At 38.2% G+C, this 15,283-nt stretch overlaps 2 protein-coding genes across 3 annotated transcripts in view; one reads left to right on the forward strand and one right to left on the reverse strand.

Moving 5' to 3' along the window:
* Window positions 1–956: 956 nt before the first annotated feature.
* Window positions 957–13,832, reverse strand: LOC124142377. Its single transcript, XM_046510799.2, has 3 exons — window positions 13,737–13,832; window positions 5,297–6,534; window positions 957–4,625 (listed from the first exon to the last, which is right to left on the reverse strand). Exons 2-3 carry the CDS (start codon window positions 6,477–6,479, stop codon window positions 3,442–3,444), a joined length of 2,367 nt encoding a protein of 788 aa, XP_046366755.2. The 5' UTR covers window positions 6,480–6,534; window positions 13,737–13,832; the 3' UTR covers window positions 957–3,441.
* Window positions 13,833–13,897: 65 nt separating this feature from the next.
* The window catches only part of LOC124142375 (serine/threonine-protein kinase ATR-like), a 75,209-nt gene continuing 73,823 nt past the window's right edge, over window positions 13,898–15,283 (forward strand). Inside the window, exon 1 of one of the 2 annotated variants that reach the window (XM_048399722.1) lies at window positions 13,898–14,005. The gene's annotated coding sequence lies outside the window, so the exon portion shown is untranslated. Of the gene's footprint in view, window positions 14,006–14,120; window positions 14,151–15,283 lie in introns of those variants that run through there. The other variant, XM_048399725.1, reaches the window with a different exon arrangement.

A 15,283-nucleotide genomic window follows, 5' to 3' on the forward strand; every position in this document is an offset into this window, starting at 1 on the left:
TAGATTCGGGACGTTTATCTGATAATCTTCAATACCACCTCCCAAGCGAAAAGAAATCTCGACAAAATTTTATCAGATGACAATGAAAGTAAACCCTACGGACCCATACAGAATTTATAGAGACAAGTGTTTGTAATGGACAATTAGCAATCTAAAAATATATAGACGTCGGATATAATTATTTCAAAACAATATCAACTGTCAGATTTATTATTGACAAAAAAGTATTTTACACTCAGGTGGCTATATCTATTCAGCAATCAATCTCCTGAACAAGCTATACAAATACCGGCATATTTCGTTTTTTTATAGGACCGTAGGCGAGCACTGCCAATACAGTGACTGGCAGATTGTACTGGACAAAAGGCCGATGATAGCAGTTGCTAAACAATTTGCATGTACGGTGTTCGTCGTTTTAATCATTGCTAGTTATTGTGAAAGGCGTAAAAACACAAAAGGTTATACGACATAAAGGAAGTAGGTTCATCTTTAAGATATGTATTGAGACCCACATAATGTTTAATATCAGTCAGGACAAGTTGTCTCTCTTTGCCATAGCCCCAACAGCGACGAAAGAAGCGTTTGTAAAATGTACTCTGCCACAATAACGGAATCACTGGCAGGTGTACTTGATATTTTCTCAACCTTTATCTGAAGCATTTAAAGTTTTCTATATCATCATGGTGTGTAAGCTTAATTTTAGAGAAAGCCCAAAGCGCCATGTTAGTAATGCTTTTATGTTCAGTGCTGACAAACTATGGCTCATCATTGTCACAAACAAATTTCCATAGACTGTACTTGTGACAGCAACTTCTTCTTGTTGTAGGTGGTCCAACTCTCCTTGTACTGTTTTCCTTTTGACAAGTGAAGTCTTTTTGTATTTCTTCATAAATCCTCAATATTCCCTGGTATAAAAAATGTCAAAGGTGTCAGTTTCTTTGATTTTTTTATTGCAAAGATGTTTAAGAGATGTAGTTTTAGAACTACATACATTTATGCATGACATGGGCATAGATATATTTGAATATATTAATGTATTTAGAAAATCACACAACAGGTACTAAATAGTCAGTGAAGTGTATAACATTTAGGACACAAATTTACAATGAACACATAATTATAACATACAATGACCACATAATTATGATATTATGTCAAATAAACAAAGATAACATGATAAAAATATATGTACATATAAACACATTGTAACAGAATATGGAAAATCCTCCAGGCAAAACAACTTAAGAAGTCAGCATGACCAAAAATTAAACTACATCTTGTTAAAATACCTATACTCATGTACATGAATAAGTCAAAAAGAGGTTACTTACATGTGAAACACAAGTCACACTTTTACCAGTAGTTTGTTTTATCAATAACAAAAAATGTCAAACACAATTTGATAAAAATAATTTGGCATTAAGAATCATAAAAGCTATTAATAAATGGTGCAGGAACAAACAAATATTTATATAATGTATACTTGATGAAACTTTGAGAAATTAATAAATGTTACAACATGTATACTCTTGCCAATTTTACAATGCTGGCAATAAAGAAAGTAAACAAATAAATATATTCCTTTAGAACATTCTAATCACAGTCATGGCTAATTCCCTGATATTACGTCCTGACTAAAGATGGTACAGGTGTCAATGTGCATATAAGTCATTGTGCATTAATAATGTTGAAAATAAATGGTAAATTCTTCATATGAAAATATTTTACATAACTTATATTGTTAAGTCGGACGAACACTCCTTAATATCATCTCCCAAGATCAATACTTTTTAAATCAATAATTAAAATTAAGTAGGGAAGTTGGTTTATATTATTCACAGTTCATCAAGAAAAGCATCTATAGGTCAAAAGGCAAGAGGGATCAATTTATACAATTTGAATTCTAAAATCAGTCATTACTTAACACTTGCAATGCCAAATGATATGTTTAAGGTTAAAATAACCCAATGATGAAGTACACCATTGCTATTTGGTCACATATTCTGTTATGTTCTCCCACTGATGAGGATTCCATATTAGAACAGGTCCCCAGCAAACTTTATTTGTAAGAGGCAACTAAATGAATTGGGTGGCAAGTGATATCAGTCACTGGTTCGTCAGGTTCAGATTTGACTATTACAGATCACAGTGATGTAACTGGGGGACAGCTAGGTGATCACAGTGCTAAAAAACAACCTCTATATCATGTTCCAGATGTATACCTATTTAAACTTTTCTTTTCGCTGTCTAATAACAGAAAAAACACTGACAACAGTAGAAGACTTGACAATTAAACTGTTTTCCTTTTGATAAGTGAAATCTTTTCGTATTTCTTCATACATCCTCAATATTCCCTGGTGTAAAAAATGTCAAAGGTGTCAGTTCCTTTCAATTTTTTATTGCAAAATTGTTTAGAGGTATTTTTAGAACTACATACATTAATGTGGAAGTCAAACTCCATTATCAACATGATCAAGTCTGTCACCTCAAATCTGTTAAATTAACACAGTGGTATGCACTGGAATCACAAAAGACTTGAATCTCTACTGTGATTTTGAGTGAGTAGTGAGTGAGTGATTATGGTTTTACGCCGCTTTTAGCAAAATTCCAGCATTATCACAGTGAGGGACACCAGAAATGGGCTTCAAACATTGTATCCATGTCTTGAATTGAACCCATGTCTTCAGCGTGACGAGCGATTGCTTTAACCACTTGGCTACCTGGCCGCCCCTTTTGAGTGAGTAAGTTTGGTTTAAAGCAAGCTTTAACTGGTGCAAATCAACAATGAATGTTACCAGAATAATTTTTTTAAGATTAAGATACTACTGCTTTGAGTTTAATGCCAATTAGAACAATATTTCTGTTATTTGACAGTGTTATCACGCAAGTGTGTTTGGGGATGGTAAATATCCTATATTAGGAATAAACATTGTATTTAGCAGGGTTTGCCACAAAATGCCTTAGCTACATCACAGTTAGACACTGATTTTCAGTATATTAGGCTACACTTTTGATAATGATAGCAATTATCCCAGTTGTTTCTCCAGATTCCCATTGGTTAATTCTGATTGGATTGTCTGAGCGACGCGATATTTGTTTGTAAACACTGAAAGAAGTCCCTTCTTGACCTTTGATATTTGCATCTCTGTCCGCTATTTCCTGCGGATAAACCTACCCATTATATGATTAATGTCATTAAGTTTTAAAAACACAAATGTAATACGTTTTCTCTATTGGCACACACTAGTACATGTAAATGATTACTGACATTTTACCCCATGAAGATTCGGATTGGAATTGTTCTTTTCCAATCCATGCTATTCATAATAGGCGACAAACAGGATTTGGTGGACGTATATGTAAGTATATGTTTGGACAGGCTCACTGACTTAGCTGCTGCAAACTGAGGAAAGACAAACTGCAACTCCTCACATCCTTTCACTAATTCTTCCCCTGCTTCTGTCCCTCAGCCTGAATAAACAGGATCCGCTTCTCCACCCATGCTGCCTCACACTCCATCCCATGCTTCTTGTAGAACTCCAGCAGCTTCTCGTACCGATCAGTCACATCCAACCCTGTCAGGGCCTGCAGCTTGTGGAGGTCCACAGGGCACAGGTGCATGGGCTGGCGGAAATCCTCAGCCAGGTGGCCGGACCCATTCATACAACAGTCAAAATAAATACAGTGCCCAATACCCAGTAAATGACCAATTTCATGGACCACAAGTTTACAACTGCGCTGAAAAATAAGCCGTTTTCTGTCTTGATCCGACACATTCTCAGTGTCACTTATATCATACCAGAATTCAGTGGAGAAAGTAAGTCTTGGGTCATATCGACACACACTAAAAATAGCAACATTTCGTTTCCCGGAGGCCATTCCTGCCACAAACAAATCTGTATCATCTCCATACAGATCATACATGGTGAGCCCAATCAAACACAGGGCATCAGTGGGTAGTTTCTGTTCCAGTTCCGAGAGAACGGATCCAACATCCATCTGGAGATATTTGAATTCTGAATTGTATCGGGTCTTTATCACAGGATTGACGTCAGGATCTTCAAGCAGTACAAGTTGTTGGTTTGAAAATTCCAGCTTCAATTCTGGCAATGTTGTTATCGGCAGACAGAGGTACCTCTTTGCATAATCAACAAGCTCAGTAAAATCAAAACAAGATTTTTCATCAAAGTCCCCAACTTGCACAACATAGATCTTCCCTTCTGGGTACTTCTCACTTAATGTCTTTCCATCTGGGACAAATTTGTGATTCATTTTCTTGTGCTTCACGTTTGACATCCAGGGGCAGTGTTGAACATATTCTGAAAACGACTGCCCTTTCACATTATATTGTGCCAGCCAATCATCAATAGAGGTAGGCCGTGGAATGGCAGCAAAGACAGTGATGTCTGATATTGGACGGAACTGGGGTGGGATGTTGTTAGTATCAAATCCTATTGCATCTGTTCTTTCTTTAATGGTTGGAACTTTGAATCCTTTAACATAAGGCACATATCTTCCAGATTTTCGGGATTTTGACTTGCTTTTCCTTCTTGTTTTACCACTAGCCTCCTTTTTCTCAAAGGGATCCTGAGAAATGTGACGCTTCACGTGACCATCTTCTAAATCTAGAAAGGAGAATAATCACATGTAAATTCACCTGAACAGGTATAATCTTTTAACAATAAATCAGATAATGTCTTACAGGATTAGGTTTGGACGAGAGATTATATTTTATAAAAATGCCAGGTTCTTCCAAGAATATTAAATTGTCAACCCCTTAACTCAAACTTTATAATGGCATCAAGATGAGAAATATAGGGTTACCTTCATTACCATTTCCATAGAGACAATGTCTTAACAGCCTAAATATCACACAATTACAACTTCTAGACTTTAACCTTGCTCCAGATCATGAAGAGGTTCTCTAAGTTAGAGGCAAGTTATTTAAGATAGGGATGGGAGGGTCACCAAAAATATGAAAGATTCTAAGCAAGGGTCTTAAAAAATAACACACATATTTGGGGAGGGGCATGAATAATGGACATTTTATTGTAAAATATAAAGTGCTTTTGTACAAGGGCATGGGGGAGTCATCCACAAATATGACAAATATTAGGGGTGCCTAATTAATATATTTTCAGTACATGAGTACATCAAAACCTCTGACACCCCCTCTCTCTTCTTTAATAAATGACCAATCCCTTACATCAAACTACTGTTAAATTAACAAAAGTAGAAGTATGAGAAATACAAAGGACTACAGATATATCTGAACCAAAAACTTATCAGTAATCACCATGTAAGTGTGATTTCAGCTGACTTGCCTTCCCCTGCTTCTGTTCCTCAGCCTGAATAAACAGGATCCTCTTCTCCACCCATGCTGCCTCACACTCCATCCCATGCTTCTTGTAGAACTCCAGCAGCTTCTCGTACCGATCAGTCACATTCAACCCTGTCAGGGCCTGCAGCTTGTGGAGGTCCACAGGGCACAGGTGCATGGGCTGGCGGAAATCCTCAGCCAGGTGGCCCGACCCATTCATACAACAGTCAAAATAAATACAGTGATCGATCCCCAAAAGATGATTAATTTCATGCACTACCAATTTACAGCTTCTTTGCAGAACCAGCCTTTTTCTGTCCTGGTCAGAAACCTTTTCTGTTCGTTTGATATCATGCCAGAACTCCTTAGAGAATGTCAGCCTTGGATCATATCTGAGTACACTGAACACGGCTACATTGTGATTACCAGCAGCCATTCCAGCAACAAACAGATCTGTATCATCACCATACAGGTCGTACATTGTGAGACCAATTACACAGAGGGCATCTTGGGGAATCTTTCTTCTCAGTTCTTGGAGAACTGATACCACATCCATCTGCAGGTGTTTACTTTTGGAATGATGTCGTATATCTATTTTAGCACGACGGGCGCGGCTCTTTCTACCTGATGGATGAACAGAAGCTTCTTCAGTTAGAAAAAGTTGATCTTTTGAAAATTCTAACTTCATTTCTGGAAGCACTGCCACAGGAAGGCAGAGAAATCTGCTCGCATAGTCAACAAGATCATCAAACACAATACCGGACTTGTCATCAAAGTTTCCAACTGGGACTATGTAAATCTTTCCTTCTGGGTATTTCTTCGTCATTGTTCCCCTGCGTGAGACAAATCTGTGTTTCATGCCTGTGACTTTCCTTGTCGACAACCACGGACATTCATCAAGAAATGCTGTGTACGTCTGCCCTTCTTCATTGTACTGAGCCAGCCAGTCATCAATAGATGTTGGTTGTGGAACCAATGAAAAGAAGTTAGTGTCTGAAGAGGGAAGGAATTGAGGTGGAATTCCCTTGATGTCAAACCCTATAGCTTTCATTCTTTCCTCCTTGCCCGGCACCTTGAATCCTCTGACATAGGGCACATATCTAGAATCTTTCACTTTTGTCTTGGTTTTGACAGATCTTGACTTTCCACCACCTTCCATCTTGTTCTTGTAGATGATCGTGCTCACGTCTGCACAAGTCTCAAATCATCAGGAGCTGTAACATGTAGAGGCAAATTACTCAACTTACTCATCCATGAATAATTCTGAATTTTTCGGTTTCCTTTCATCATTATTGTTAACAGAAAGTGAAATCATTGTCAAAATCTTTGCAATGAGAATTATTTTCAGATCATTTCATTGGTATTAATGAGAGGAATTTCTTTCGAAATAATAATTGTCTTGTTCTTCAGAGAAAGAAATGACATCAACAAATGAGTCACATTATGAGAATATGGATCAAAATAAAGATTTTTAAAAAGAATAGACCTTTAGCCCCATGGCACACATGATGTGTATATATGTTTTGCCAGCAATAATGCAAAAATTGTCAATAGTTGTTTATTGGTAACTTCACAAGCTTATAAACTTTTCTAATTTTTTTTACAACAGCATTGTTAAGATCATGTATGCAAAATTTCATCATCATACACTTTGGGATTTCAGAGAAGATACGAAAGAACATATGATGAAAGAATGGCATCAGAGGCACCAAGGGGAACGTGAAGATTAAAATCATTATTAATATACATTAAATATAACACAACAGCATGAATTTGTTTACAATACATTTAAAGAAGTACTCCCTATGTATACAATGGCACTTCATTAGCTGCCATGTATTATATGGGAAGGGGACAGCTGGATCACCCATGCAAAGATTCAGCTTCACCGATCTTTTTGTTTCAGAGAAGATGTAGAAAATGTTACAGTTTAAGACAGCTGGGTGACAGGTGAACAATGGTTTGTTTCTATTCTGGAACTTAAAGTTTGATTTTGTCTTAACCCTATAGGTATAGACCATTTCTTTTCCAAGTGAAATTGGGAAGGTGTTGTTTATACAAAACAAGATAATTGTTTGGCATCTGTCAAGGTCATGATGAAAAACACTCCCTTCCTTGCATGCTAAAACGACATGCCATAACCATGATAACAGAAACACTGTTGAAAGCCAAGTTACACCCAACTCACTCACCCACGACCGACATGTTGTGCCCCTATGAAAATCGTAAGAGGCAACAAATGGTTGGATGGTGAGGCTCACTGACTTAGTTGATGCATGTCATCATGTCCCAATTGAGTAGATTGATGCTGATGATGTCAATCTCTGGACTATCTGGTCCAGATTATTTACAGACCGTCATCATATGGCTGGAATGTTGCTGAATACAGCATTAAACAACAAACAAACAAAATAGGTCATGAAAATCTCCAATGACACTGCATCAGACTCATATAGACTGGATCAGCAACTGTTTCAAGGTCAGATGAGTTGGAATATTTTGAGATGGTCAAGAATTATTTCAGTTGGCTGGCTGTGAGCATCATCCCAAGGCAAGGGAGTTAACTGGCTATAAAAGTCCAGTTTCCACCCCGGCCGAACTAGGCTGGGATTATGGAGTTATACTTTGGCTGGACTAGGGTTCTACCTTGACTTACAAAAGTAGGAATTGCTGGCAATATGAGGGTCCTGTAAAGTGAGTGAGTGAGTTAAAATTTAACTGAATGAAAACAAAAAAGGTGGCACAATTATATTGTTGTATCGGTACATGTTTTAGAAACCCTGTAATTTCTGAGCAGAAAGGTATTGTATCAGGGTAAAACTTCTGATTTATGGAGATTGAAACAAATATTCAAACCATTGGGGTATGGGAAACCCTTTCTGACCTGGAATCCTACAGGGAAAAGGAGGACTGAATGTGGACGGTACACATGTACCTGATGTCAACACTCCTTGACATTGAAGAGATGAGTGCAAAAGGGCTGCTTTAATAAGGAACACTTTGTATAGTCAACATGTAATAGTTTATTCCAAAAGTAAATAATAGATTAGTAACAAAAATACCAGTAATCACAAAGTTACACTGGGACACAATTCCTGCCTGGTATGTTGTATATCATCACAAGTTGCTTTAAGTACCGGTATCTACCTGACAAAATAGGAAAAAATACATGACTACATACGACTCAAACTCAAACAAGAATACTGGCATTTGAGAGAGTGAAGGTTTTTGTGTTACAACATTATCAAGGCAGGCAACACCACAGAATGATATATCAATGTTGTCTAATATTTACATAAACTTGTCAATATGATCTCTCTGAACCTTTCTTTTCGTAATATATTTGGTTTCATAAAATACATGTATTAACAGTGCTTCAAAACATTATACAAATACAAACAAAGGAACAGCATAGCATCACAACATATGCATCAAATGCTAACCATATACATTGTATACTGTGAGATAACATCTATCACAGCACTCAACTAACTGCTTTCATGATAATCACTTGATAAGGTAAACAACATTACAAAGACAGAAGAAAATAAGATTGTTAACTTAAACCATTGTTACACTGGACACATGAATAACATGGTCACAGAGAGCCACACATAAACAAATTACACACTGGTGGATGATCCATAAACTAACTGAGAAAATAGACTTATATGTTTATGGAAACAGCAAAACTGACAACGCCGATATCATGAAGACTACAATGAGTACTAGTGACTCAGGAAAAGTAAAAACATGTTTCAACAACAACTGAGTTCAACATGTCCAACTTCTAATCCTTTTTTTTCAAGGCACTTTTCTTCCCCTGCTTCTGTTCCTCTGCCTGAATAAACAGGATCCTCTTCTCCACCCATGCTGCCTCACACTCCATCCCATGCTTCTTGTAGAACTCCAGCAGCTTCTTGTACCGATCGGTCACATCCAACCCTGTCAGGGCCTGCAGCTTGTGGAGGTCCACAGGGCACAGGTGCATGGGCTGGCGGAAATCCTCAGACAGGTGGCCCGACCCATTCATACAACAGTCAAAATAAATACAGTGATCGATCCTCAGAAGATGACCAATTTCATGGACCACAAGTTTGCAGCTTCTCTGCAGGATCAGCCTCTTCCTGTCCTTATCAGAAACATCTTCTGTTTCCTTGATGTCATACCAAAACTCAGTGGAGAATGTCAGTCTCGGATCATATCGGAAGATGCTGAAGACAGCAACCTTCTGACTTGCAGAAGCCAAACCAGACATGAACAAATCCGAATCCTCTCCATACAGATCATACATGGTAAGGCCTATCACACATATGGCATCCTCTGGAACCTTGTCACGCAGTAAGGGTAGAACCGAACTGATGCTTAGCTGCAGATGTTGTGACTCCTCACTGTATCTCGACTCCAGCTCACACTCACCATCAACCTCTTCAAGGACAACCTTGTCTTCTATCACCTTCAGGTTCAACCCGGGTAAGGTTGTCACAGGCACACAAAGAAACCTTCCAGCATAGTCAATGAGATCTTCAAGTGCAATACAAGATACTTCATCAAAATTCCCAACAGGAACAATATAGATCTTCCCCTTGGAGTACTTCTTAGTCAATGTCTTCCCAGCCCTGGTCGAAGTGGTCCTCATCAGTGTGTCCATGGAGCTTCTCAACCATGGCACTTGCCACAGGAAGCCGCAGAAACTCTGCCCATCCTCCTTGTACTGGGCCAGCCAATCATCAACCGATGTGGGTTGCGAGAGGTGCGTGAAGAAGTCAGTGTCAGTGTGGTTGTATGCAGGAGGAATGTTCTTCACATCAAACCCAATTGCTTGTATCCTTTCCTTCTCAGATGGAGCTTTGAATCCCCTTATGTAAGGCTCACATCGTGGGGGTTTCTTTGAGATGGATTTCATCTTGCCTGTCTTGGACTTTTCTCCTTTCTTCATTATGAGTTAGGAATGTGTTGTTGTCAAGTGTTACGTTTCTCTATAATGTGTAAGAAAATTACTTTAACAAAAATGTTACACAACAATAATTAATAGACCCTCAATCATCTTAAAGGTAGTTTATTTCCTATTTTTGTTGTTGATTTATCATACATTGATTTATGTGTTTATTGGGATGACATGAGTTTAAAAATGGGAGAGGGGTAAACATGGTAAAAGAATGCATTGTACATAAGGTTTAATATTTCTCAAACCATTATGACGATGTCAAGCTGGTGTTGTTATGGTTGATTCTAAGCCAGGAATTCATTGGCCATTCTGAACAAATTTTATACAAAAAAAGTTGACCTAACAATAGGTTATTATGCAAAATTATACAGAAAGTATCCAAGATCCGGTACATGGTTTAAGTACACAGCCAAAAGAATTCTCATGTTGTCCATTGAAAGATGTTACTGAAATAACATAGCACAGGCATTTGTTATTCTCCATCCAGAACTGACCATTCAGGTTCATTTTCAAAATACAGAAGCTTGATATACTGCTCCGAATTCTTGTTCATTCATACGGAGAAATAAGAAGAATTCATGAATTTGCTGATTATAACATACACCTGATGTGAAGATTTAACTCTGGACAGGTGTAGCCTTGATTCTGGGCAGTTTTCTCCTAACAAGTTAACATGTTCAGATCTACACAAGCCTCCATTTGAAATGCTTAGGAAAGTCACAAAGTGTGGTAACTGTTGAACACCATGACAGCTTATGTTTTGAGCATTTGGCCTAAAGGACCAGATACAAATGCTATAGTTGCTTTATATGCATGATAATAACAGGTACAATGAAGCCTTTATGAAATACATCAAATAAGGAGGCCTCGTGAAATACTGAGGTCTTCTGTATATACAGTATGAACATACATTATATGGTGGCTATCAGCATGATCAAGGTTTGGTTAATCTATTTACTACACAGGGACAAATATAAATTTAGGATTTTATCAGCTGTTAATAAATGTTATCTATTAACATATTAGTGAATCTGAATTTAAACCCACTACTATCAGATCCTGACACAGGTAAGGAAGATAACTATTTAAAAATTGTAAATAAACAAATTATATTTGACAACAACTTTACACATATCAAATTTACTCTTTTATCATATACACGTATACCTAGATTGACCGAAATAGAGTGTTCCCTTACTATGCTTATAGCAGTGGCGGAAACAGAGGGTGCCACCCCCCCCCCCCTTTTTAACATCCGATGACATTTTGTATGTCCATGCCTATACCAGTATCATGACAACATGTTGATTTGGTTTTGGATGTTAAGGTAAAATTAATAATGGTTTACATATAATGTTTGTGATTGTTTTGGTGGAACACAGTCCCCCCCTACTCCTCCCAAAGATTTAAAAATATTTATTATGTTCCACTTAATACGGCCATTGTTACTTCAGTGGGTGTTTGTGTGGGGCCAAACATGCAAATTGACATTTATGCAGACGCAGCAGTTCAATAGCGAGTCATCTCTATTTTTAGACAAGAATACCTCAGAACACCTTGAAGACATGATCATGTGAGTGAGTGAGTGAGTGAGTATGGTTTTACGCCGCTTTTAGCAATATTCCAACAATATCACGGCGGGGGACACCAGAAATGGGCTTCACACATTGTACCCATGTCGGGAATCGAACCCGGGTCTTCGGCGTATCGAGCGAACGCCTTAACCACTAGGCTACCCAACCGCCCCCATGATCATATGAACAGGTGGTAAAGAGTTGGGTTCATACCATGGTTTTACTGCGGTTTGGCATCCAGAACGTGTTGTATAAGTAAGCATTCAAGGAGCCAGCTAAGCATATTGCGCAATGCGGCCTGTGGCGGAATGAACTCATCCTAGGGTACCTTTCTAATTTCTGATTTTGGCTAGGGTACATTTCTACATACAGAAACATACCTGGGGTACATGTATCTGTACTATCAGTGCTGACAACAACCCCTTCAGCCCAGGTAACACAACTTACGATAGGAAACAATAACCACACGTCATGCACATATAAACATGTCAGAACAGTTGAATGGATATATGCAATTATTAGAGCAGACATATTCTGACATAAATGGTTTCCCTTCAAGGTGAAATGTAAATAATGACATTGGAAGATGAAATAGATGTTCTAAATTAACTTGATCTATGGAACGGATGAGTTTTCTGTTGTTTGTTACTGTTTATATGTTTCCCTGTTACTGTGACATTATAATATTTTATTATATACATCAGTGTGAACGACCGAGTTTTCCGAAGTCACTGCAGTGAACATAAGACTTTGACGGAACTATTGTCAAACAAGAGTTACCTCCCCTTAAATTATCTCCCATTGGTGTAAGTAACTAGCCCATACACAAACTGTTGATGTTCTTTTTACGATAGGTCCACATTGACAAAGCAAAATAATGACAAATGGTCGTTTATGGAGTTAATATCACATCTTGCCGTTTGTTATTCTCTTGAAACTATAAACTGTAAATTTCTCATTTAACTCGTCAATCGAGACTGTTCGTCTTGAAAGTGCCATTTTTGTTACTTGACCAGCATGTATTTTTTCACTTCCAACAGTGGTCTCCTAGTTTTCAAGAATATTTTTTGTTCAACTTGATTTTGTATAAAATCATATCTAAATGTATGATAAAGAATATTTGTGACCCTTAATATTTTTTAATACTTTTGTTTATATTTTTTAAGATTTTGCAAACACGAAACTACTTTTTAAGGCGCAAATACAATGGATGGTGAACCGTTCCTGTGTGTTAGTCAGGGTTCATAAAAATCATATGGGTCATTTCACATCACGAGACAACAGTGTATTGTTTCCGTCATCCGGACATCATTGTTGACGTCCTTCCAATCTTATTGTGACGCGAGGTCTGAATGACGTCACACTAGAAACGTCGTTTCACAGCTGAAGATTGTTTACGTCAATCGACGTGGTTCCGCTGCTGTCCTTTTAGGTAAACACTAATACTGTATGTAGACATCTTCTTCGGTAATAAATATAACATTATAATCATGTTATGTCATACTATGTTTACATGGGTACAATGTGTGAAGTCTCCCGCCGTGATATTGCTGGAATATTGCTAAAAGCGGCGTAAAACCATACTCACTCTCACTCACTCAATATTTATGCTTTTTATAAGGTATTAACTGAAACTCAATTACATAGAAATGTCACCTGTTGTCAGTCAACAGAATATCATGCACCACATTCAGTGGTCTATCCTTCAGCATCTCCAGTGACTACATCGTTAATTTCAAGTGGTAAGACCATATATCATATTGTGACATGGTATCAGCTGATATGATCAGTAATTTCATGCGATAAGGTTATCATAAACATATATTTGAATTAAACAAATGTATTACTTTACAAATGACCTAAACACAAGTCAGTGATTAAAACTGTACGTTACCTTCAGTTACATGACATGACGCCCGTCAACCTGCAGTAAATACTTTGTTATGGGAAAACCATGGCGAAACATAAACTGCAAGCGTAGGCATTCCGGTCATTGAATAATGTCTATTTTTAGTATCAAGGGAGGCAATACACGGAAGTGGCGAACTCGATGCTTCAACTGCAGAGCGGGAAGACGATAGTGTCAATACTTCGTTTGTTTGGAAGATAATCGCTGCATGTGGATTTACGAACATTCAAAATGCCTTGATAATTTAGATAGAGGTGAACATTACCAATGCAAATGGTTGCAATTTGATGTTATTATTTTGTTTATCATAACAAACGAAAGACTAACTTTGAAGTTCAAATGTCACTTGACTTGTCTTGGAGTCTAAAAATAGAATCTTTGACGCACACATGGTGCATGGTAAGGAAGGTGGACAAGTATTGTGTCTTATTATGAACATGATGAATAATGTTTTCCTATTTTGCGTTTCATAAACAGCTGACAAAAGCCTCATATGCTACAGGTCAACAGGTGTTTTTAGAAGCAATTTTTAAAAGTAAAGGCCAAGTGACATGTCTTGGTGACAATGTCATGGGGGCCTCAGTCATCCAAAATGGTCAAAGGTGCCACAATTTGGTGTGTGGCATAACATCCCTCAGGAATGCCAGAATCCTAGCTATGCCTGTAGGCCAGGGACAAGTAACTTGGGTAGTCGAGTCGGGTGGGTCCTGTGTATAGGACCCGGGTACCCACAGTACTGCCAAGACCTGTGGTTAGTCACGTGATATATTGTTCACTTGATATATTGTTCACGTGATATATTGTTCAGTAGCTCAGAGGTTACACTACAAGTTGTAATGATCCCATTTCTTTCTGATGATGCACACATTCCTTTTGACTTGTATATATTTGAGTAATGATAAACCCTCGTCAACTTCAGTGTATGCCTGATCTGCTTGTTTTATACATGTATCTAAATCGTTTTGCCAGGGCTCAAGTAAGACAATTCCCAATCAGACATTTTGTTCCCAACTCTTGAGTGAGTGAGTGGGTATGGTTTTACGCCTCTTTTAGCAATATTCCAGCAATATCCCGGCAGGGGAAACCAGAAATGGGCTTCACACATTGTACCCATGTCGGGAATCACACCCGGGTCTTCGGTGTTACAAGCAAACGCTTTTACCACTAGGCTACCCGACCGCCCCCCCCCCAACTTTTGAGACCTACAGTGGCTACCCGGGTGGGGTCAGGTACCCGGGTAGTAAATTTGGACTCATCCCAGCCCTAGATTCCTGGGTTGTAAAAGTTAAGCATTGTGGGTTTCTTCACAGTGGTGATTTCCTAAACCTGCATCCCTAAGTGCATTCCTAAAATGATGACCTGACCGCCTCTGTGGTCTACTGGTAGAATGTCCACCTGGAGAGTGGCAGGTCCGGAGTTCGATCCCCGGTCGTGTCATACCAAAAGACATTAAAAGATGGAACTTGTTGTTACCTTGTCTGACGCTTGGCAGGCTGAAACAAGGACAGGTCAGCTCTGAGTCAGTATACTAT

The sequence above is a fragment of the Haliotis rufescens genome, unplaced genomic scaffold, assembly GCF_023055435.1.
Source record: "Haliotis rufescens isolate VD_foot unplaced genomic scaffold, xgHalRufe1.0.p SCAF_1, whole genome shotgun sequence".
Lineage (NCBI taxonomy): Eukaryota > Metazoa > Mollusca > Gastropoda > Lepetellida > Haliotidae > Haliotis > Haliotis rufescens.